Source organism: Hypanus sabinus, chromosome 18, assembly GCF_030144855.1.
Source record: "Hypanus sabinus isolate sHypSab1 chromosome 18, sHypSab1.hap1, whole genome shotgun sequence".
Taxonomy (NCBI): Eukaryota; Metazoa; Chordata; class Chondrichthyes; order Myliobatiformes; family Dasyatidae; genus Hypanus; species Hypanus sabinus.
Window position 1 is genome coordinate 3,435,196 of NC_082723.1, and position 24,583 is coordinate 3,459,778.

Below are 24,583 nucleotides of genomic sequence, written 5' to 3' on the forward strand. Positions count from 1 at the left end.
GGTTTTAACGTTCTTCAGGGCTCCAGGTGGTTAAACTCCATCTTCCCTGCTCTTTTCAAAGTTTTGTGTCATTTTCACTCATTTCAAAAGATTGTGCCTCAGACAGCTGGGTTGTTGCAATGCGCCTCCAAACTCTGACAGCAGACTAGAGTCAGTGGAACAGAGTCAGAAATCCACGAGTTGCCAGCCTGAGTTCAGAGCTTTGGGGCTCCAGAAAGAGACAGGGCCTCAGAGCAGCAGGATGTGGCTACAAATGAAAGATCAGAAACATTTTGAAACTGCTCGATCGAAAAGTAAAAGGATGCTTAATTTCTGCAAAATACTGGTGGAAATTACCTGATCAGGCAGCAAGTGCAGAGAGGAATAAATAGACAACGTTTAGGCAGACCCCCTTCAGCATGTGTAGACTGTGTACTCCTCCGCTTAGCTGCTGCCTGAACTGCAGAGTTCCTCCTGCATTTTGTGTGTGTGCTTTTCTGTATTTCCAGCAACAGCAGAATCTCCTGTGTTTCCAATCTGTATTTGTAAGAATGTTCTGCTTTGGCATTGGACATGCTGACAGGTTGCTGTTATTAAGTACATTGTTTATGGGAGCTGTTTTTTGCGTTAAAAGAGCTGCTGAGTTTTCCACATAATAAAAAAACCTGAGGTATGGACATGTAACCGGAGCTTGCAGAAACTTTTAATGGCAGCGTGATTACCTTGAATGCTCTGCGTAACAATTTTCGCTGTCACTGAAGCACCGATCGAATGCGCAGGCGTCAGGGTTGCGGATGATCCCGAATATTGCGCATGCGCAGGCGTCAGGGTTGCGGATGATCCCGAATATTGCGCATGCGCAGTACACAAAAGGCCTCAGGATTTCGGCTCCAGGTAAGAAAGAGTTTGTGGCGCGTTCTTTCAGCACCGAAAGTCGAGGCAATTGCTCTGGCCTCCGGACCACCGTAACCCCGGAACAGTTCTGTTCTTTTCCCTCTCTCTCAGCCCCGGGGAGCTTCTGGCTGATGAGGGAATGGGAACCGATGAGCTCTAGCTATCTGAATGCAAGGATTAGGAACTCGGAGATAGGGAACAGAATCCTTTACAACACCAGTTGAGAAAATCGCCTTTGTTCTACCTCCAACCACAAACGAGAAAATCAGCAGAAATTGAAAATCTAAGCAACAGATCCAAAATGCTGGAGAAACTCAGCATTCGTACTCTTTCCCATAGATGCTGCCTGGCATGCTGAGTTCCTCCAGCAACTTGTGTGTTGCTTGTGCTACCTCCTCTTGTTCTGAACTTTTCTACCGGTGTGAATATGTTTTGACCCATTCTCTCTGGGTAGTTAATGATATCAAACACCTTTGCCCTGGGCAACGAGTATCTTTCACATCACAAAGCTGCCAGACTCCAGTCAGTGCCCTTCCCTGCATATTCATTGGCATTGCCATCAATGAGTTCAACACCGTCAGGTGGAGGGTTCAGGGGAAATATTTATGTCCAATATAGAAACTGGTGTTACTTGTGAGTATTGTGGTGATGCAAAAGCTGCTGGAGAATTTGTAAGTGGGAGGAAGTGGAGTGATACGTGGAAATCTGACTTTTAAAATCATCATTTAGCAAACAAATCAGATATGGGTGGTGTGCAAAAGCTGGAGTGAGAAAATCCTTCATTATCCTTTACAGCCCTGCTGCACAGGCTGTGTGAGAGTGTAGATGAACTTGATCAAACCCAGAAGAGATCAAAGTTCTTATTAACAGTGTTTTGCTAGCGGTTAAAATAAGTACCTCTCTATTTATAATTCAGTGTGCGTATGTTGTTGTCACTGGGCAAAAATTGCACAGCACAAGATTTTTTGGCAAACTGGTCATTACAAATTAGGGGGGCATTGGTGGGAAAGTGGGGTGATCTCCAGTGTCCCTGACACCCTCACCTACAAGATGTGCATCCAGCTGCAGCTTGTAGCCCTGCACGTTAGGGAGTTGGAACTTGAAATGGATGAATTCCAGATCATCCGGGGGTGATAGATATGACATGAAGAGAGATGAGTTGCACCCAAGGTGCAGGACCCAGGGAACTGGGTAACAGTCAGGAAGGGGATAGAGGTTAAATAGCCGTCGCAGAGTACTCTTGTAGCCATCCCCTGCAACGACAGGTAGATCACTTTAGAAACTGTTAAGGGGGATTACCTCGCAGAGGAATGTCAAAGGGCTGATAGCTGATTTGTTTGTTAGGGAATTAAAACTAACAGAGGTCTAAGATCCTAGTGGTAAGGCTTACCAGTGCTCGTGTGCGCTGGTGGGGGAGGGGATGTGTTTGTACTAAAGTGGAGTCAGAATGCCAGAACAGATAGTGCAGAAGGTGAATTGAAATGACTTTTACCCTTCATATACATGAGGAGTAGAAATCTTTATATTACTTCTATACCTAAATGTGCAATATGTAATATATAATAATTTTAGTAAGGTCAGTCAATACAATTGCATCAGCATGAGTTAATCAGTCTGATGATCTGGCGGAAGGAGCTGTCCCAGAGCCTGTAGGGCCTGGCTTTTATGTTGTGATACCGTTTCCCGGATGGGGGCAGCTGGAACAGTTTGTGGTTGGGGTGATCTTTCAGGACTTTTTGCGCAACTGTTTTTTTAAATGTCCTGAATAGTGGGAAGTTCACATCTACATTTAAAGGTAAAATTTTGAGGTTACAGAATCTTCATGTTCCTGTTAGGTTGAAAGCAAACGTTAAAAGTTTTAGAGCACAGTGTTTTTCAAGCGATATTGGAAACTTGGTTCAGAAAAAGAGGGAGATCTACAATAAATATAGGCAGCATGGAGTAAATGAGGTGCTTGAGGAATATAAAGAATGTAAAAAGAAACTTAAGAAAGAAACTAGAAAAGCTAAAAGAAGATATGAGGTTGCTTTGGCAAGTAAGGTGAAAATAAATTTGAAGCGTTTCTACAGCTAGATTTAATAGCAAAAGGATAGTGAGGGATAAAATTGATCCCTTAGAGACTCAGAGTGGACAGCTATGTGTGAAGCCGAAAGAGATGGGGGAGATTTTGAACAATTTCTTTTCTTCGGTATTCACTAAGGAGAAGGATATTGAATTGTGCAAGGTAAGGGAAACAAGTAGGGAAGTTATGGAAACTATGACAATTCAAGAGGAGGAAGTACTGGCACTTTTAAGGAATATAAAAGTGGATAAGTCTCCCGGTCCTGACAGGATATTCCCTAGGACCTTGCGAGAAGTTGGTGTAGAAATAGCAGAAATATTTCAAATGTCATTAGAAACGGGGATGTTTCCAGAGGATTAGTGTATTGTTCATGTTGATCCATTGTTTAAAAAGGGTTCTAAGAGTAAACCTAGCTATTATAGGCCTGTCACAAAGTATTCTTGGAGAATTCTTAGATGGTATATATAATTATCTGGATAAGTTCTGATTAGGAATAGTCATCATGGATTTGTGCGTGGAAGGTCATGTTTGACAGATCTTATTGAATTTTTTGAAGAGGTTACGAGGAAAGTTGACGAGGGTAAAGTAGTGGATGTTGCTATATGGACTTCAGTAAGGTTTTTGACAAGGTTACGCATGGAAGGTTAGTTAGGAAGGTTTAATCGTTAGGTATTGAAGTAGTGAGATGGATTCAACAGTGGCTGGATGGGAGATGCCAGAGAGTAGTGGTGGATAACTGTTTGTAAGGTTGGAGGCCGGTTACTAGTGGTGTGCCTCAGGGATCTGTATTGGGTCCAATGTTGTCTGCCATATACATTAATAAGTTGGATGATGGGGTGGTAAATTGGATTAGTAAGTATGCAGATTATACTAAGGTAGGTGGCATTGTGGATAATGAACTAGGTTTTAAAAGCTTGCAGGGAGATTTAGGCCGGAGAGATTTAAAGTGGGCTGAACGATGGAGATGGGCAAATGGATTTTAATGCTGATAAGTGTGAGATGCTACATTTTGGTAGGAATAATCCAAATAGGTCATACATGTTAAATGGTAGGGCATTGAAGAATGCAGTAGAACAGAGTGATCTAGGAATAATGGTGCACAATTCCCTGAAGGTGGAATCTCATGTGGGTAGGGTGGTGAAGAAAGCTTTTGGTATGCTGGCCTTTATGAATCATAGCATGAGTATAGGAGTTGGGATGTAATGTTAAAATTGTACAAGGCATTGGTAAGGCCAAATTTAGAGTATTGTGTACAGTTCTGGTCACTGAATTATAGGAAAGATGTCAACAAAATAGAGACAGAGTACAGAGATTTACCAGAATGTTACCTGTGTTTCAGCACCTAAGTTACAATGAAAGGATGAACAAGTTAGTTCTTTATTCTTTGGAGAGTAGAAGTTTGAGGGGGGACTTGATAGAAGTATTTAAAATAATGAGGGGGATAGATCGAGTTGACGTGGATAGTCTTTTTCCATTGAGAGTAGCGAGATTCAAACAAGAGGACATGAGTTGAAACATAGGGGGCAAAAGTTTCAGGGTAACACGAGGGGGAATTTCTTTACTCAGAGTGAGGTTGCTGTGTGGATTGAGCTTCCAGTAGCAGTGGTAGAGGCAGGTTTGGTATTGTCATTGAAAGTAAAATTGGATAGGTATATGATCAGGAAAGAATGGAGGGTCATGGGCTGAGTGCGGGCCAGTGGGAGTAAGCGTTGGCATGCACTAGAAGGGCCAGGATGGCCTATTTCCATGCTGTAATTGGTATATGGTTATACAGATGTGCTGGGCTATCCGCACCACTCTCTGCAGAGTCCGGCGATTGAGGGAAGTACAGTTTCTACAGCAGGCAGTGGTGCAGCCAGTCAGGATGCTGTCTATTGTGCCCCGGTAGAAAGTTCTTAGGATTTAGTACCCATCCTAAACAGGTTCACAGCCACATACCACACAGCCGGTATGTACAGACCACATGAGATCCTTGGTGATGTTTATTCCGCAGAACTTAAAGCTGTTCACTGTCTCAACCACAGATCCATTAATGTCAATAAGGTTAGCCTGTCTCCATTGCTTCTGTAGTCCACAACCCATTCCCTTGTTTTTGTGACATTGAGGGAGAGGTTGCTTCCTTGACACACAGACAGAAGTTGTTCAAACAAAGTCAGCAATCAAATGGTTGAGCATGGTGTGATGAATGTGCTGAGCTGTGTATATCACAATGCAAGAAGCATCGTAGGAAAGCCAGATGTACTCTGGACAGGGAATCATGATATTGTAGCCATTATTGGGACCTGGTTGCACATAACAGTCTGAGGGATTGAGAGGAACATTTTCATTTTTAGAAGCTTTTTATTGGTATGTAATCTTGAACAGCTATAAAATGATACAAAACTTTAACAGATTAATATGCATACAATTAATAAAGCTGAAAAAAACCTGATCTTGAAATATAAAAATGGAAATATCTATATATATATATATATATATATATATATATATATATATATATATATATAAAAACGAAGGAAATAAATGGAACCCCATCTAACTAGAAAAAAAATCCACTAACTACCAAAAAAAACCCATTAGGAGTCAACCCCCGAAGCAATACGTTTGACCACCATCTAAATAAAAATATTAAAAAGAGTCATCAACTGTCATTTCATATTTATAAAAAAAATAAAATTGGAAGGAAACCATGTAACAATTCAAATTAAATGATATTATTTTGCAAAAGAACTCCATCTTCTCTCAAAATCAAATCCAGGATCAAAAGTTCTACTTTTAATTTTTTCCAAACTAAGACATAACATTACTTGAGAAAACCATTCAATATCTTTCCATTTCAATAAAATAGCTCTTCTTGCAAGTAGTGTAACAAATGCAATTACATGTTGATCTGAAGATGAGATACCCTGAATATGATGCGGAACTATTCCAAATAGAACAGTCAATCAACTAGGTTGTAAATTAATTTTCAAAGCTTTAGAAATTGTAGAAAATAAAGATTTCCAAAACGATTTTAATGAAGAACATGACCAGAACAGATGTGACAAATTAGCTACTTCAGTCTTGCATCTATCGCAATAGTTATCTATACTCCGAAATATTTTAAATCGTCTCTCCTTTGTTAAGTGATAACATTGTGCAATTTTAAATTGAATTAAACAATGGTTGGCACATACAGAAGAAGAATTTACGTTTTTCAAAGCCAATCTTCATTAACAAAGGTCGTATTAAGTTCTCTCTCCCAATCTTGTTTAATCTTTAGTGATAGGTTCTCCTTTTGTAACAAAAATAAATTATAAATTCTGCTTATGGAACCTTTCACTAAGGGATTCAATTTCAAAATGGTATCCACCAAATCAGATTCTGGTAAATGTGGAACCTTAGGTAAGTATTGTTGTAAAAAAAAGTCTAACCTGAAAGTATTGCAAAAAAATATGCATGAGCGAGAGAAAAATTAATAAATAACTCTTCAAAAGTCATCAATCGACCATCACAAAATAAATCTGTAAAAGAATGGGTTCCTTTATTTTTCCATAAAAGAAAAATGGGGTCAGTTGTTGAAGGTTTAAATAAAAAGTTTTGATATAAAAACTAGATAACTTAAATTGTTTAAAATTAAAAGAATGATGGAACTAAACCCAAATCCGTAGAGATAATTTAATTAGCGGATAGAGATTTATATTCGGAACTTTAGAGAGCTGTAAAGGCAATGGAGCTCCTAAAATTGAAGTTAAATGAAATTGTTGAACAGCTTTTAATTCCAAATCAATACGTAATGGTTTTTGGTTCTTATCAAGCTAATATAACCAAAAACATAATTGTCTAATATTCACAGCCCAATAATACAGTCAAATTAGGAAGTGCAATCCAGCATCTTTTAAAAATATTTGTAAATGATACTTATTAATTCTTGGTCTCTTATTGTTCCAAATATGAGAAGAAATAAGAGAGTCAATTTGATCGAAAATTTTTTTAGTTAAAAAGGTAGGTATATTTTGGAAAATATATAAAAATCTAGGTAGAATCATCATTTTCACAGTATGAATATGACCTATTACAGAATAAGTAAGTGGATTCCATCTAGAAAATAGTTGTTTCATGGAGTCCATTAAAGGAACTATATTCACTTTATAGAGATCTTTATGATTTTTAGTAATTATAATATTGTGGCGACCCATTTCCTGGCACATCCGAACCGGCTCACAATTAGATAGCCTACGGGGGTTTGCGAGCACAGAGCTTTGGAGCCTCTGCGCCACGGGGGGCAGGTTGAGGGAGGCTTAAAAATGAGGCTGAGGATTTCAAATAAAGTTTTTCCTTCGACTGCAGTTACCAACTCCGTGTCGTAATTTTAGCGCTGCATGTAGCACACCACTACAATATCTAAATATCTAAATGTATTAACAATTCTGAAAGGAATAACATTATATATACTAATATGGACATTTAATGGAAACAATTCACTTTTATTCAAGTTAAGTTTATATCCTGAAAATTTACCAAAATCTTTAAGTGTTTCCAAAAGATTAGGGATTGATCTCTCAAGATCTGAAATAAAAACCAAAAGATCATTTGCATAAAGAAAAATCTTATGTATGCTTTCAGTCGTAGAGATGCCATGAATATTTTTAGCTTCACATAGTGTTACAGCTAAAGGCTCCAATACAAGATTAAATAATAAAGGACTTAATGGACATCCCTGTCTGGTGCCACGAAAAAGTGAGAAAAAAGAAGACTGGTAGTTATTAATAATAACCAGGGCAATAGGATTCTTATAAATCTTTCGAATCCATCCATTGAAATTATTACCAAAACCAAATTTTTCTAATACTTTAAACAAATATGGCCACTCAACTCTGTCAAATGCCTTTTCTGCATTGAGAGAGATAACACATTGATGTTGCTTAGATAATGATGAATAAATAACGTTCATCATTCTCGGAAAATTAGAGAAAGAATAACGGCCTTTAATAAACCCCATTTGATCCATAGAAATGATTTCAGTTAAAAATATTTTCCAAGTGATTAGCCATTATTTTAGAAAGAATTTTTGCATCCACAATTAATAGCAAAATGGGTCTTAATGATGACCATTCAACAGGATCTTTATCTTTTTTAAGAATTAAGGAAATAGATGCTTCATGAAAAGAAGAAGGTAAATTGCCCTTATCAAAGGATTCATGAGATATTTCCAAAAGATACGGAGAAAGTACCCTTTCAATTTTTTTGTAAAATCCCACTGAATAACCATCAAGTCCAGGAGCTTTACCCGATTGCATTGATAAAATAGCTTTCTGAATTTCATGCTCGATAATTGTAGCCTCAAGAATCTGTTAATCTTCAAGAGAAATTTGTGGAAATTTAATCCTATGTAAAAATGCCTTCACTTTAGAGGACTCTGCAGGAAATTGAGATCAGATCAGAGTAAAAGTATTATTAATGTCCTCATGGTTACTTACTAAATCTCCATTATTTTTACAAATCTTTAAGATTTGTCTTCTAGCTCTAGCTGCTCTTAATTGAGAAGCTAAGAGCTTATTTATCCACAAAGATATAAAACTGACTTTTCAATTTGAGCAAATATCCTTCAATAGGATATGTTAGTAATAAATTATGCAGTGATTGTAATTCTACTCTTTTTTAATGAAACAGCATTTGGAGAGATTGCATTGATGTTATCTAATTCTTTAATTTGTTTAGAGATTTTATCTAATTCCATTCTTGTTTGTTTCTTCAGTTTAGCTATATATGAAATAATTTGACCTCGTAAATACGCTTTTAATGTATCCCAAATTACTAACAGACGTTTCCTATATTATTAAAGAAAAAAACCTCTTTTATCTGAGTTTTGATAACCTCAACAAATTCTGAACTTTGTAATAAATGTTCTGGAAAACGCCAAAATGGTCTGGTAGAAACAACATCTTTCAGTTCAAATATTAAGTTTAAAGGAGCATGATCAGAAATAGCAATCGCATCATACTCACATTTCTGAACATTGAATAAAAGTTGAGGGTCAACTAGAAAATAGTCGATTCTTGAATACTTATTATGAGCATGTGAGAAAAAAGAGTATTCTCTATCACTAGGGTGCATATGCTTCCAGACCTCAATTAAACTGTAATCAATTAAAAAGGAAGTAATAAGTGATGCAGAATGATTAGGGACTTGATATTTGGATGATGACTTATCCATTAAAGGATTTGGACAAGTATTAAGATCACCACCCATTAATGACATATATTCATTTAAATCGGGTAATAGAGCAAAAACAGTTTTAAAAAACAAGCGATCGTCAACATTTGGTCCATAAATATTAACAAAATCATTTTTCTACTACAAATTATTACTTTAACAATCAAAAATCTACCATTAATGACAGATATAATATCCTCCTGATTAAAAGGAATATTGGATTCAATAAAAATAGAAACAGCCCTAATGTTACTCTGGGAATTTGCGTGAAACTGGGGACCCTCCAGAATTTGAAAAATCAGTTTTTATCACATAACCTGATATGCTTCTCTTGAGCAAAGACTATATCAGGCTGAAATCAGTTGATAACTTTAAATATTTTTTTACGCTTAATAGAATGATTCCAACCGCGAACATTCCAAGTTAAAACATTTAGCTGTTTTGACTTCATCATGGAACTTTGTATCTAAAAACAATGGTTAGACACATGTCAGGATAGGTAGTCAAAAATGGAGGGGGTGAACAACAACAAAAATAATTGGCATATGCTCCGGGATTTCATAATGGGGAGGAAAAAATATCCCACCCATACTACAAAGCCCAGAAGCAAGTCGATATCAATCAACACAAGCCCCTAGAAAAGCATAGATGCAAATGCAAATACAAACTCCGCCTACCTAAGTAAAAAAAAGAAGGAAAAAAAATAATCTCATTACATTCAACATATATCTTAATATAATTAACTTGGAAGGAAATTGTTTTTCTTGTAAAACAAAATGACCTTCAATTGAAGCTAACCTTCATATCATTAGATAAGGGAAGGAAAAACACATCCAGAACAATTCTTGAAATATTTGTACAGAAGAAAAACAATTGCCATCTTTAAACTGTCCGGTCTATCTTTAAAAGATAAAGAAATCCAAATAATTACTTAAAAGAAACTTTACAAAAGCATATGATACAAAAAAAATTAATTTAAGTGCGGCAGAGAAAAAAATTCTAAATGGTTCAAACTTACTACAGACTGTCAACAGTTCTCCCTCTATGTCTTCTGAAATTGAAGCCATCCAAACCAGTCTTTTTGAGAGATGAAAATGTATTTTAAGGTAAATACTTCTGTAACCATCAAATCTTCCAATCTCGTCACTCTTTACACCGTGAGACGATCAAGCCATTATAAATCATTCAAGCTTCAGATTCGTCATCGGATGTGTCGGATAAAGAATTAATAAAACTCAGTGCTTCGAGTGGATCATCAAATATATGAAAACCAGACTTTTTGACAAAAAGCCTTAATTTTGCTGGGTACTGAAGCAACGGAAAGAGCTTTTTTTCATACACTGACTTCATAGCAGTTGCAAATCCAGCACACCTCTTAACAATTTCACGTGGAAAATCTTCAAAAAAGCAATTGTCTGAATTCAGATACTGAAAAGGTCTTTTTTTTTTCTCGCAAGCTTAATAATACGTTCTTTGTCTCTGAAATGGAGAAAACGCACAACAATGTCTGTTTTTGCCTTGATCCAAAAATTTTAAAGTATCAATTCTGTGAGCCATTTTGATATCTGAAGGCTGTAAGCAAAGCTCCGGAAATAAAGACTGAAGCATTTTTTGCGAAGTAATCCAGTGTGTCGGCCGATTCTGATTTCTCTTTTAATCCAACAATTCGAATATTGTTCCGATGTGATGGAGCTTTGAGATCAATGATCCGTTGTTGGGCTTTTTCCAAACAAGAAGAAAGGTCCAAAGTATTTCGACTAACTTTTTTAAGATCAAAGCTCAAAGAGTCGACTTTTCCTTTGAATTTCTCATTTAGTTGAGTTATCTCAATGCTGATATTGCTGATTTGAGATTTTAGTCTCTTTATCCGGGAGTGGGTTCCTCCTAGAATTTGTCAGTTTTCTTGATTTTCCCATTGCCTGGGTCTGTATTTCTTATGGCGCTTCTGAGAGTGACCATAATTATATCTGATCCGACTGCATAAAGTTGAAATTTCTAAGTATAAATCGGAAAAGGGAGAGATTAAAGATGGACAAGAAGCGCCTGTGTCCGACATGTCCATAGCTGGGAGGCGGAGTCCCCTAGAGGAACAAATGTGTAGACAGATCACAGACCATGCCAAGAAACAAAGGTTGATATGGTAAGCGATTTTAAGTTTCCAAACATTGACTGTGTCTCCCATCCTGCAAAAGGATTAGCTGGGGTAGAATTTGGCAAATGTGTCCTTAATCAGTATGTAGAATTCCGAACATAGAAGTGTGCAATATGCTATTAGGGAATGATCCAGGGATAGTGACAGAAAATAGTGTATGGGAACACTTTGTATTTAGTGATCATAATGCCATGAGATTCCAAGTAAATATGGAAAAAGAGTGGTCTGGGACACAGGTTGAGATTCTAAATAGGAGAAAGGTCTATTGGGATGTTATCAGAAAGGATCTGAGAAGTGTGGACTGGCAGGATGTTTTCTGTCCAAGGAGTACTTGGTAAATGGGAGTCCTTCAGCATTGGAATTTTGAATCTTTGGAGTTTGTATGTGCCTGTAAAATTAAAAGTTGAAAGGTAACTGGGGCAGGGAACCTTGGTTTTCAAAAGATATGGTGGCCCCGGATATTTTATTCCTGTAAATGCCTCAGACTGGTAGGTGCAACCAAGCCTCATTAAAGACTACAAATCATAATTCAATGCCAGGAGCATACCAGATCTTTATTTTAGTTATAACCATATAACGATTACAGCACGGAAACTGGCCATCTCGGCCCTCCTAGTCTGTGCTGAACACTTACTCTCACTTAGTCCCACTGGCACGCACTCAGCCCATAACCCTGCATCCCTTTCCTGTCCATATACCTTTTCAATTTTACTTTAAATGACAATACCGAATGGGCCTCTACCACTTCTACTAGAAGCTCGTTCCACACAACTACCACTCTCTGAGTAAAGAGATTCCCCCTTGTGTTACCCTGAAGCTTTTGCCCCCGACTCCCAAATCATGTCCTCTTGCTTTGTCCTACTCTCAATGGAAAAAGCCTATCCATGTCAATTCTATTTATCCCCCTCATTATTTTAAATAACTCTATCAAGTCCCCCCTCAACCTTCTACTCTCCAAAGAATAAAGACCTAACTTGTTAAACCTTTCCCTGTAACTTAGGTGCTGAAACCCAGGTAACATTCTAGTAAATCTTCTCTGTACTCTCTCTCTCTATTTTGTTAACATCTTTCCTATAATTCAGTGACCAGAACTGTACACAATACTCCAAATTTGGCCTTACCAATGCCTTATACAACTTTAACATTACATCCCAACTCCTATACTTAATGCTGTGATTTATAAAGGCCAGCATACCAAAAGCTTTCTTCACCCCCCTACCAACATGAGATTCCACCTTCAGGGAACTATGCATTATTCCTAGATCACTCTGTTCTACAGCATTCTTCAATGCCCTACCATTTACCATGTATGACCTATTTGGATTATTCCTACCAAAATGTAGCACCTCACACTTATCAGCATTAAACTCCATCTGCCATTCTTCAGCCCACTCTTCTAACTGACCTAAATCTCTCTGTATGCTTTGAAAACTTACTTCATTATCCACAATGCCACCGACCTTAGTATCATCTGCATACTTCCTAATCCAATTTACCACCTCATCATCCAGATCATTAATGTATAGGACAAACAACATTGGACCCAATACAGATCCCTGAAGCACACCACTTGTCACCGGCCTCCAACCTGACACAGTTAACCACCACTACTGACTGGCATCTCCCATCCAGCCACTGTTGAATCCATTTTACTACTTCAATATTGATACCTAACGATTAAACCTTCTCGACTAACCTCCCATGTGGGACATTGTCAAAGGCCTTACTGAAGTCCAAATAGACAACATTCACTGCTTTACCCTCATTAACTTTCCTCGTAACCTCTTCAAAAAATTCAATGAGATTTGTCAAATATGACCTTCCATTCTCAAATCCATGCTGACTATTCCTAATCAGATCCTGTCTATCCAGATAATTATATATACCATCTCTAAGAATACTTTCCATTAAATTACCCACCACTGACGTCAAACTGACAGGCCTATAATTGCTAGGTTTACTCTTGGAACCCTTTTTAAACAATGGAACCACATGAGCAATACGCCAATCCTCCGGCACCATTCCCGTTTCTAATGACATTTGAAATATTTCTGTCAGAGCCCCTACTGTTTCTACACTAACTTTCCTCAACGTCCTAGGGAATATCCTGTCAGGACCCGGAGATTATTGTCTTCTGTTAGTTTCTAAAACTTTCCAATCATTTTTGTACTATTATTTACCCTCCCTTTGGCATTTATGTTGCTTTGGCTTCTCATTTCAGTCATGGTTGTTTCCTCCTGCCTTTCCAATGCTTCCACTTATTTGGGATGTATCGATCACTCAGCTCCCGAATTGATCCCAGAAACTCCAGCCATTACTGCTCCATCATCATTCCTACCAGTCTCCCCTTCCAATCAAGTTTGGCCAGCTTCTCTGTCATAGGGACATGGAGAAGTTCCATGAAACAGGCCATTTGGCCCATCCAGACAATGCTGAAAATGTTTAAACTCTCTGATGCAACATCCTACACTGGGATCACAGCCCTCCATACCCCTACCATCCAAGTACCTATCCAAACTTCTCTTAAATGCTGAAATTGAGATGGCATAAACCACTTGTGCTGGCATCTCATTCAACACACTCATAACCATTTCAGTGAAGGGCTTTTCCACATGTTCCCCTTGAATTTTCACCTTCCCCACTTACCCATGACCTCTGGTTATCATCACATCCAACCTCAGTGGAAACAATTGCTTGCTTTTACCCTATCTGTACCCTCACAATTGTGTATGCTTTGAACAAATCCTCAAAGCAATGTATAATTTCCTTGTTTATGTTTAGAACTGTTCTTATGTTTATAAGATGATGGGCATTGATCATGTGGATAGGCAGGGGCTTTTTCCAGGGCTGAAGTGGCTAACACGAGGGGACAGAATTTTAGATTGCTTGAAAATTTGTGCCAAGGGGATGTCAAGGGTAAGTTTTTCACACAGATATTGGTGGGTGTGTGGAATGCACTGCCAGTGGCGGTGTTGGAAGCGAATACAATAGGGTCTTTTATGACACCCTTAGACAGGTACATGGAGCTTAGAAAAATAGAGGGCTATGCGTTAGGGAAATTCTAGACAGTTTCCAGAGTAGGTTACATGGTTGCCACAACTTTGTGGGCTGAAGGGCCTGTAATATGTTGCAGACTTCTATGTTCTATGTTAAACAGCGAAACGTAGAAAACCTACAGTCTTTAGCCCACAAAGTTGTGCCGTACATGTGCCTAACCTAGAAATTACTAGGCTTACCTATAGCCCTCTATTTTACTAAGCTCCATATACCTATCTAAAAGCCTCTTAATATACCCTATCGTATCCGCCTCCACCACTGTTGTCAGCAGCCCATTCCACACACTCACCACTCTCTGAGTAAAAAACTTACCCCTGACATCTCCTCTGTACCTACTCCACTGCACCTTGAACCTGTGTCCTCTTGTGGCAGCTATTTCAGACCTCGCAAAAAGCCTCTGACTATCCACATGATCAATGCCTCTCATCATCTTGGACAGCTCTATCAGGTCACCTCTCATCCTCCGTCGCTCCGAGGAGAAAAGGCCGAGTTCACTGAACCTATTCTCATAAGGCATGCTCCCCAATCCAGGCACCCTTTCTCTGGCTTCAACATCCTTCCTGTACTGAGGCGACAAGAACTGAGCACAGTACAATAAGTAGGGTCTGCCCAGTGTGCTATAAAGCTGCAACATTACCTCTTAGCTCCCAAATTCAGTTCCATGATTGACGAAGGCCAATGCACCATACACCTTCTTAACCACACAGTCAACCTGCGGAGCTGCTTTGAGTGTCCTATGGACAAGATCCCTCTGATCCTCCACACTGCCAAGAGTTTTACCATTAGTACTATATTCTGCCATCATATTTGACCTGCCAAAATAAACCACTTCACATTTCTCTGAGTTGAACTCCATCTGTCACTTCTCAGCCCAGTTTTGCATCCTGTCCATATCCCACTGTAAACTCTGACAGCCCTCCACACTATCCTTAACACCTCCAACCTTTGTGTCATCAACAAACTTACTAACCCATCCCTCCACTTCCTCATCCAGGTCATTTATAAAAATCACAAAGAGTAGGGGTCCCCGAACAGATCCCCAAGGCACAACACTGGTCACTGACCTCCATACAGAATATGACCCACCTACAACTACTCTTTGCCTTTTGTCATTCATTGAAACAACATTGGCTGTTCTCCAATCTTTTTGTACATCCCCCCCATCACCAAGGATAATTTAGTTATCTCTGCTAGGGATCCCGACAATTTCTGCACTTGTCATGCCCTGGAAATTTATTCGCTCTCATCTGCCGCAGGACAGCAAACATCTCCTGTTCTTTAATTTGTACAGGGACCAGGATTTTAATGCTGCTTTTCCAAACATACCCATAGACCCTGTGTCCACCTCCTGAGTAAATAGAGATTAAAAAAAAATTAAGATCTCCCCCATCTGCTTTGGTTCCACACGTGGGTTGCCATTCCAGTCTTCCAGATTGCCCTGCAATCCTTCTGCTCTTAATCTATAACTGGAATCCCTGAGGATTATCCCTCCATCTTTTCTGCGAGGGGAATCTCATGCCTTCTTTTAGACATCCTGATTTATTTCTTATGTGTTCTATTGCATTTCGTAAGAACCTACCTGCCTATTCCTGTTATACATCTCCATTTTGTGCTTCACCAGGATCTCAAAATCTCTTGAAATCCAAGGTTCCCTACAGTTTCTATCTTTACCTTTTATTCTGACAAGCACATACCCGATTTGAAGGCCTCCCACTGACCAAGCACACCTTTGCCATAAAGCAGCCTGTCCCAGTCCACAGTTGCCAGATCCCAGTGTCTTAATTCCAGGTGTTGATCCATGCCCTGAACACATCCACCTTTCCTATGATGCTCCTTGCATTGAGGTATACAGGGCTCAGCATATTCACTGCATCATGCGCAACGTTTTTTATTGCTGACTTGGAGGACTGAACAACTTCTGTCTGCACAACCCCTCCACTATCTGTTCTGTTATTCAGGCTCCCATTCCCCCTGCAACTTTAGTTTCAACACCCATCCCCTACCCCCACCTCCCACCATGCAGCACTATCACCCCTTTGGTTTTCATCTCCCAGATCAATAAAAAGGAGGTGCATACAGGCAGATAAGAACAAATGGGCTACTTATGAGATACAGGAAATTCAAGTGAACACTTATGTAAGAAATAAAAGAAGGCAAGAGTTTGCCCCAGCAGAGAAGATGAAGGAGAATCCTCAGGGATTCTGCAGATATGTTCAGAGCAAAAAAAAATTGCAAGGGAAAAAATAAATCCTCTGGGAGATCAGAATGGTAATCCATATGAAGAGACTAAATATATGGGGGAGATTTTAAATATTATCTTTGCATCTGTATTTACTCAGGAGATGGAAACAGAGTCTATAGAAGTGAGGCAAAACAGCATAAACTTCATGGACACTGTACAGATTACAGAGGTGGAGGTGTTTGCTGTCCTAAGGAAAATTGCCATGGATAAATTGTTGGTGCCCAAGCACAGATATTTAAATCATCCTTAGTGACAGTTGAGGTACTGGAAGATTGGAGGACAGACAATGTTGACCCGCTGTTCAAGAAAAGCTCTAAAAATAAACTAAGAAATTGTACTTTGGTGAGATTGACATCAGTAGGGGGAAAGTTATTGGAATGTGTGTGCAGGAACTGGATATGCAAGTATTTAGATAGATGTGGACTGATTAAGGAATGACAGCATTGCTTTGTGCATGGTAGGTCATGTCAAACCAATCTTACAGAGTCTCTCGAGGAAGTTATCAGGAAAGTTTGTGAAGAAAAGGCGGTGGATGTTGTCTACATCGACTTTAGCAAAGCATTTGACAAAGCTTCATATGGGAGGTGGGTCCAGAAGGTTAAGTCAATCAACGTTCAAGATGACATAGTAAATTGGATTAGACGCAGTCTTTGGGAGAAGCTAGAGTATGGTAGCAGATGATTGCCTCTCTGACTGCTGTGCCACAGGGATCAGTACTGGATCTAGTGTTGTTTGTCATCTATTTCAGTAATCTGGATGTTAACATGGTCAGCTGGATCAGCAAATTTGTGGATGAAACCACGATTGGGGTTTAGTGGATAATGAGGAAGACTACCATGGCTTGCTGATCTGGACCAGCTGGAAAAATGGGTTGAGAAATGGAAAATGGAATTTAATGCAGACAGGTGTGAGGTGTTTCACTTTGGTAGGACCTACCAGGGTAGGTCTTACACAGTGACTGGTTGGGCATGGAGGAGTGTTGTAGAGGAAAGGGATCTGGGAATACAAGTCTATATTTCACTGAAAGTGCTGTCACAGTTTGATAGGGATGGAAAGAAAGATTTTGGCACATTGACCTTCGTAAACCAAAGTACTGAGTACAGGAGATGGATGTTATGCTGACATTGTACAAGACGTTGGTGAGGCCTAGTTTGGAGTATTGTGTGCAGTTTTGGTCTCCAATCTACATGAAAGATGTAAAAGAGGTTGAAAAAGTTCAGAGAAAATTCACAAAGATGTTGCCAGGTCTGGGGGAGATGGTTTAGAGGGAAAGATTGAACAGGGCAGGACTTTATTCCTTGGAATGGAGAAGATTAAGGGGAGATTTGATCGAGGTGTACCAACATTATGAAGGGTCTAGATAAGGTAAATGCAGGCTGGCATTTACCACTGAGATAGTGTGGGACTACGACCAGAGCCCATGGGTTAAGGGTGAAAGGTGAAATGTTAAGGGGAACAAGAGGGGAAACTTCTTCCCGCAGACAGTTATCCAGGTGTGGAATGAGCAGCCAGCACAAGTGGTGCATATGAGCTCAATTTCAGCATTTAAGAGTTTTGTATAGGTACCTGGATGTTAAGGGTATGGGAGTAGACAGATTAAATAGTTCAACATAGACTAGATGGGCCAAAGGGCCTGTTTCTGTTGTACTTTTCCATGACTGTGACAAGAACATGAAATAATACTGATATTCGTTTAATTCCTCTTAACTGCTGTGGAGACCAACCATTCATCTGGGCAGGGCATGTTAACATTGATCTAAAACTGGCACTTTACATTAACAGTACATGAAAGAAATTCCCAGCTGCACATCAACAAAGGCTATTTCTGTGAGAGTGTTTCAGTTTCTGTGGGGCCAGGCACCCATGCAGCTCAGTGGGAACAGGGAATAATACCAATGGAGAGAACCAAACTTAGCCAGGTCACAGATTGGAGATGACAGAAATGCCCGATTCTTGTAGAGACAGGAAGAGCATCAGAGAGATTGATTGTCATTCCAGATCCCATCACTGTGCCCAGTTGGAAGATGAGTTCTCTCTCCAACTTGGGTGAGACTTCACTGTAACTGTGTGATGCCAGATCACACCTTGACAACTCAAGTAATCTCATCTGAAATGTTGTTCTACACCCATTGATGGATTTTATAAATCTTTTTTTCAGGTTAACAACAACAAGGAATTTATCTGTGGGAATCCTGAACACTGTTTTGCTGTCTCTGTCCATGTATTTAAGAAGTGGAGTGAGGGATTCACTCAATCATCCTTCCTGCTCAGACTGTGGGGAGGGATTCCCTCAATCATCTGACCGACTGGCACCCCTGTCATTTTATACATGGGAGAGGCTGCTCACCTTTTCAGACTGTGGGGATTCAATGTCATCTCATGAAGGTACATCAGCAAGTTCACACTGGGACAAGACCATTCACCTGTTCTGCGGGTAAGAAGGGATTCAGTCAGTCATCCCACCTGTAGACACACCAGTCAGATCACACTGGGCAGACGCTGGTTATCTGCTGAAATTGTGGGGAAGGATTCACTCGGTCATCTGACCTAATGACACACCAGCGAGTTCACACTGGGGAGCGGCCGTTCACCTGCTCAGACTGTGGGAAGGGATTCATTTCCTCATCTCAACTGAAGGGACATCAACGAATTCACACTGGGGAGAGGCCGTTCACCTGCTCAGGCTGTGGGAAGGGATTCATTTGGTCATCCCAACTGAAGGTACATCAGAGAGTTCACACTGGAGAGAGGCCGTTCACCTGCTCAGTTTGTGATAAGGGATTCATTTTGTCATCTCACCTACTGAGACACCAGTCAGTTCACACTGGAGTGTGGCCATTCACCTGCTCGGTCTGTGGGAAAGGATTCACTTCGTCATGTCACCTACAGAAACACCAGTCAGTTCATTCTGGAGAGAGGCCATTTGCCTGCTCAGACTGTGGGAAGAGATTCACTCGGTCATCTGAACTGAAGGTACATCAGCGAGTTCACACCCGGGAGAGGCCGTTTGCCTGCTCAGACTGTGGGAAGGGATTCACTTTGGCATCTCAGCTACTGAGACACCAGTCAGTTCACACTGGGGAGTGGCCATTCATCTGCTCAGTCTGTGGGAAGGGATTCATTGAATCATCCTCCCTACAGGGACACCAGTCAGTTCACACTGGGAAGTGGCGGTTCAGCTGCTCAGACTGTGGGAAGGGATTCAATCGGTTATCTCACCTACTGAGACACCAGTCTGTTCACAGTGGGGAGAGGCCGTTCACCTGCTCAGAGTGTGGGAAAGGATTCAGTCAGTATTCCAACCTACAAGCACACTGGTCTGTTCACACTGGAGAGCGGGCGTTCACCTGCTCAGACTGTGGGAAAGGATTCACTTCGTCATCTAAACTGAAGGTACATCAGCGAGTTCACACAGGGGAGAGGCCATTCACCTGCTCAAACTGCGGGAAGGGATTCACACAGTTAGCTAGCCTACAAGTACACCAGTCAGTTCACACTGGAGAGAGGCCGTTCACCTGCTCAGAGTGTGGGAAGGGATTCACTCTGTTATCTCAACTGAAGGTACATCAGCGAGTTCACACCGGAGAGTGGCCATTCACCTGCTCAGACTGTGGGAAAGGATTCCCTCAGTCATGTCAACTGAAGGTACATCAGAGAATTCACACTGGAGTGAGGCCATTCACCTGTTCAGACTGTGGGAAGGGATTCACTTTGTCATCTCAACTAAAGGTACATCTGAGAGTTCACACCGGAGAGAGGCCGTACATCTGTTCAGACTGTGGAAAGGGATTTACTGAATCATCTCAACTTAAGGTACATCAGAGAGTTCACACTGGAGAGAGGCCATTCACTTGCTCAGACTGTGGGAAGGGATTCTCTCTGTCATCTCGTCTACTGACACACCAGTCAGTTCACACCGGGGAGAGGCCGTTCACCTGCTCAGTGTGTGGGAAGGGATTCACTCGGTCCACCGACCTACAGAGACACCAGCGAGTTCACACCGGGTAGAGGCTGATCACCTGCTGTGATTGTGGGAACCGAATCACTGAGTCACCTAAACTTGTGTAACTCTTGCTTCGGCTAGCAGCTTGATATAGAGGGTGATAGCCCAACAGGCTGGCCAAACTTGTGAAATCTCGTTTGGGTGGATGCTGTGTGATGTGTCCCCTGTGACAAATCAGTACCCTGAAATTAGAAACAGTACACAATATGTGATTAAACGATTGAGCTTTAGAATGTATACTTTGACTATAGGGTTAGTTGAGAAAATAAAGAAAGATATAGGGCCCACTCTCTCCATTCACGTCTTCGCATCTCTCCCAAGAAAAAGAGCACAAAAATCTCTCTTCCAGACTCACAAGAAAGAACATTTCTGTCATTGCATAGCCCTGCACTCCAAAACCCTCTTATCTCTCGTCGTAACCTAAACATTGCTGCTACAGAGAAACCATTACCTCAGCAGTGAAACATCGCAGATAGGCCATTACATTAGCAGTGAAACCTTACAGCATGTTACACATATGACATTCTGCCAGGTTCACACTGGGAGAAAGTTTCAGTAAGCTGCATGCTGGATATTTGTCCATCACCGTTGCTGAATGCAATTATTGCTGCTTCTCACCACACCCAGTTCTGCACCCTGGTCACTGGGCATGGGAGGAGTTTCTTCTGCTGCACATTCACCTTTAATGGTACTGGAGTTTGATAGTCTGCAGAAGTGACAAATAAATCAATTCTATTTTGAACTTTGTCTTTGGTACTTACTGAGTTCATAACACAACTAGTGTACAGTAGAGAGTCAGCTCAGGCCAGCTGGACCCTGCCAGTGATTCTGTTTCGCGACAGGCCATTTGAATCCTCCCCTTTTTTTCACTTCCCGCTCCCCCTGTGGGATGGGTTTCAGTCACCACTCTGTGGGTGAAGAGGTTTCCCTCAAATTTTCCGTAAACTGAAGAAGTCGAGCTGACAGCAGGTCTGTCTGAGATGTTCTTTGACCCTCAAATCTCTGGGCTGAGGAAGAATGACATTGGGAGTTAATCCCCTTATTCAGGGATCATTTCTAAAGGGTTGTTAGAAAACTCCACTGTCCTCTAAACACTGAAAGCAGAATGGGAAACCATTACTTGGATGTTCAACGGAGCAGGGTCAGATACCATAGGCGGGTCAGCACAGGGCAGAGTTTGCGGCTCTTGTCGTTTGGGTAATAAAGTATGAAAACTAGAAGGGAATCAGCAGCAGGGCGTGTCAACGAATGACAGACTAGCAACATTTGGATGATAATTGGCAGAGAAAATAATTTGCTTGTCTGATGACACAAACAATGCCTGTAGTGAGGTGCCCCATTGGTTGAGGCACATGTGTGTGTTGAGAATGGTTATATCCATTGAGGGAGTTGTTCCTGCTTGTTTATATTGTCATGTTATATCTGGATGTTTATTTTAGATTATCCTATTTGCAATGATGTATTGATTATCATATAAATTGTGAAATTCTGTACCTTACTGCGTCAGGCTTGAATTTATGGTGCCTTAATAAAGTTACTGCAGTCATTCATGAGTTTGTAATTTGAATCAAGATTTTGGTGAATGATATTTGCCACTTGATTGTACCTGCATAAGTAATCAGATTGAGTTAAACTGCTGCAGGATCCCAGAATGTGTTGGATTGTGTCTGGTTTCTCTTTGCATTTTCTGCATGTCTTGCCTTGTTTGTTTGTATTGTATGTATTTTTTTTTTCTTTTTGTTGATCATCTTGTCCTGTATTTCTGCAAGGAACCCCTCTTTTTCTAGGAAAAGGTCTCCAAATCTCAGTCAGGTGCTCGATGCTTCCTTGTCAACATCTGGTCTGCTCAGATCGTTGGGATGCCTCCCATGGAGGGTCATACTCATTGCATTGGTTAATATTTTCTTCCCTATAAATGATTTATTTTTCTGAGTTAGCCTCTCATTTAAGTTTTCTGGTCTGTATTTCTTATCACAATTGCATTTACACACATGGAGTGTTGAATAATATTTATTTTTTATAAAAAATATATACTTAGAAGTTGTATCTTACTGTTGTGTGATATCTTTCATGTGTGTTACACCTCTTCCTCCTCCTGTCCAAGGTAATGTCGATCTAAGTGGGTTTGAGTGTAAAAAGTATTTTCTAAAGTTGTCATATCAGTTCTTATTTCTCTTTGTAAATTTTACTGATTGAAATGGGACCAAGGTATCTTCGTTAAAAAAAATCACTGTCAGTATTGATGAAAGTGTTTATTGCCTTTATTGTATTTGTTAACTATTGAGCTCTGCTTGGCAGGTAGTGAGATTATCTGTCTCTGTTGGTAAAATAAGTAAAATCATTAGAAAGAGGTGGCATAGGGTTGAAAGGTGTAGAATCTCTGTGGGTAGAATTAGGGAATTGCAAATGGAAAAAAAAAAAATCCCTAATGGGAATTGTACAGAGACCTCCAAACAGTAGTAATTATGTGGTCCACAAATTACAATGGCAGATAGAAAATGCATGCCGAACGGGCAATGTTACAGAGGTCATTGGGGTTGTCATGCAGGTGACTGGGAAAATTAGGATGGTGTTTTGGTCTGAAGAGGAGTAATTCCTAGAATGCCTACAAGATGCTTTTTTAAAGCAGCTCATGTTTGAGACAACTTGGGGATCAGCTATTCTGGATTGGGTATTGTAATGAACTGGAATTAATTAGGTCACTTAAGTTCAAAGAACCCTGAGGGGCAGGTGATTTTAATGTGATCCAATTCACCCGACATTAGAGAAGGAGAAACTAAAGTTGGATGCGGAATAAAGAGAATTAGAGAGGCATGAGAGAAAAATTGGTCAAAATTGATTTGAAAGGAACACGGTGAAAACAGAGCAGCAATGGCTGGAATTTCTGGAAACAATTCGGAGGGCACAGGATATACACATCACAAAGAGGAATTAGTATTCTAAAGGTAAGGTGACAACCGTGGCTGATGAGAGAAACTAAACACAAATTGAAAACCACAGACAGGGCATGGAGCTAAAATTACTGGGAAGTTAGAGGATTGGGAAGCTTTTAAAAACAAACAGAATGCAACTTAAATAATTAAGAAGGAAAAGATGGAATACATAGTTCAGCTAGCCAGTAATATTAAAGAGGTTACCAAATTTTTCTTCAGTGTAAAAGAAAGATGGAAGTGGATATTGGACCACTGAAAAATGATGCTGGAGATGCTGGGGTGGGGGTGCAAGGTGATGAACTGAATAAGTCTTGTACACCACTCTTATCTGTCAAAAAACTGGCAGGAATATGGAAGTCACAGATGTTAGTGGTCAGAATGTGTAAAGTTATGTTACCCGCCAGAAGGTTCTTAGGAAACAGAGATGGTCTGAAGGTAAATAGGTCACGTGGACCAGATGGTGTACACCCCAGAGATCTGAAAGAGGTAGCTGAAGAGATATGGAGGCATTAGCATTGATCTTTTGTGAATCGTGAAGGAAATTATATCCTTTTTTCCTTCACTACTCCCCTTCTCCCGGTTTCACCTATCACCTACCACTTCTTCCACCTTTTTCACCCAAACACTTCTTCCTCTGACGTTTCCCCCCAGTCCTGATGAAGGGTCTTGGCCCGAAACGTCGTCTGTTTACTATTTCCTATATATACTGCCTGGCCTCCTAGGTTCCTCCGGCATTTTAGACAATAGACAATACATGCAGGAGTAGACCATTCAGCCCTTTGAACCAGCGTCGCCATTCAATGTGATCATGGCTGATCATCCACAATAAGTACCCCGTTCCTGCCGTCTCCCCATACCCCTTGACTCTGCTATGTTTAAGAAATCTATCTAACTCTTTCTTGAAAGCATCCAGAGAAACGGCCTCCACTGCCTTCCGAGGCAGAGCATTCCATACAGCCACAACTCTCTGGGTGAACAAGTTTTTCCTGAACTCCGTTATAAATGGCCTACCCCTTATTCATAAAGTGTGGCCTCTGGTTTTGGACTCCCCCAACATCAGGAACAT

General features: G+C 40.3%; 1 protein-coding gene across 3 annotated transcripts in view; it reads left to right on the top strand.

The window, feature by feature from the left end:
- The window catches only part of LOC132407286 (zinc finger protein 229-like), a 39,125-nt gene that overhangs the window by 2,035 nt on the left and 12,507 nt on the right, over window positions 1-24,583 (top strand). The window contains exons 1-2 of one of the 3 annotated variants that reach the window (XM_059993568.1): window positions 803-873; window positions 18,740-22,635. The exons of 1 other annotated variant lie outside the window; for it this stretch is intronic. In XM_059993568.1, coding sequence (XP_059849551.1) covers window positions 19,132-20,589 — 1,458 coding nt within the window. In that variant the 5' untranslated portion in view covers window positions 803-873; window positions 18,740-19,131 and the 3' untranslated portion in view covers window positions 20,590-22,635. Of the gene's footprint in view, window positions 1-802; window positions 874-18,739; window positions 22,636-24,583 lie in introns of those variants that run through there. One more of the 3 variants, XM_059993569.1, reaches the window with a different exon arrangement.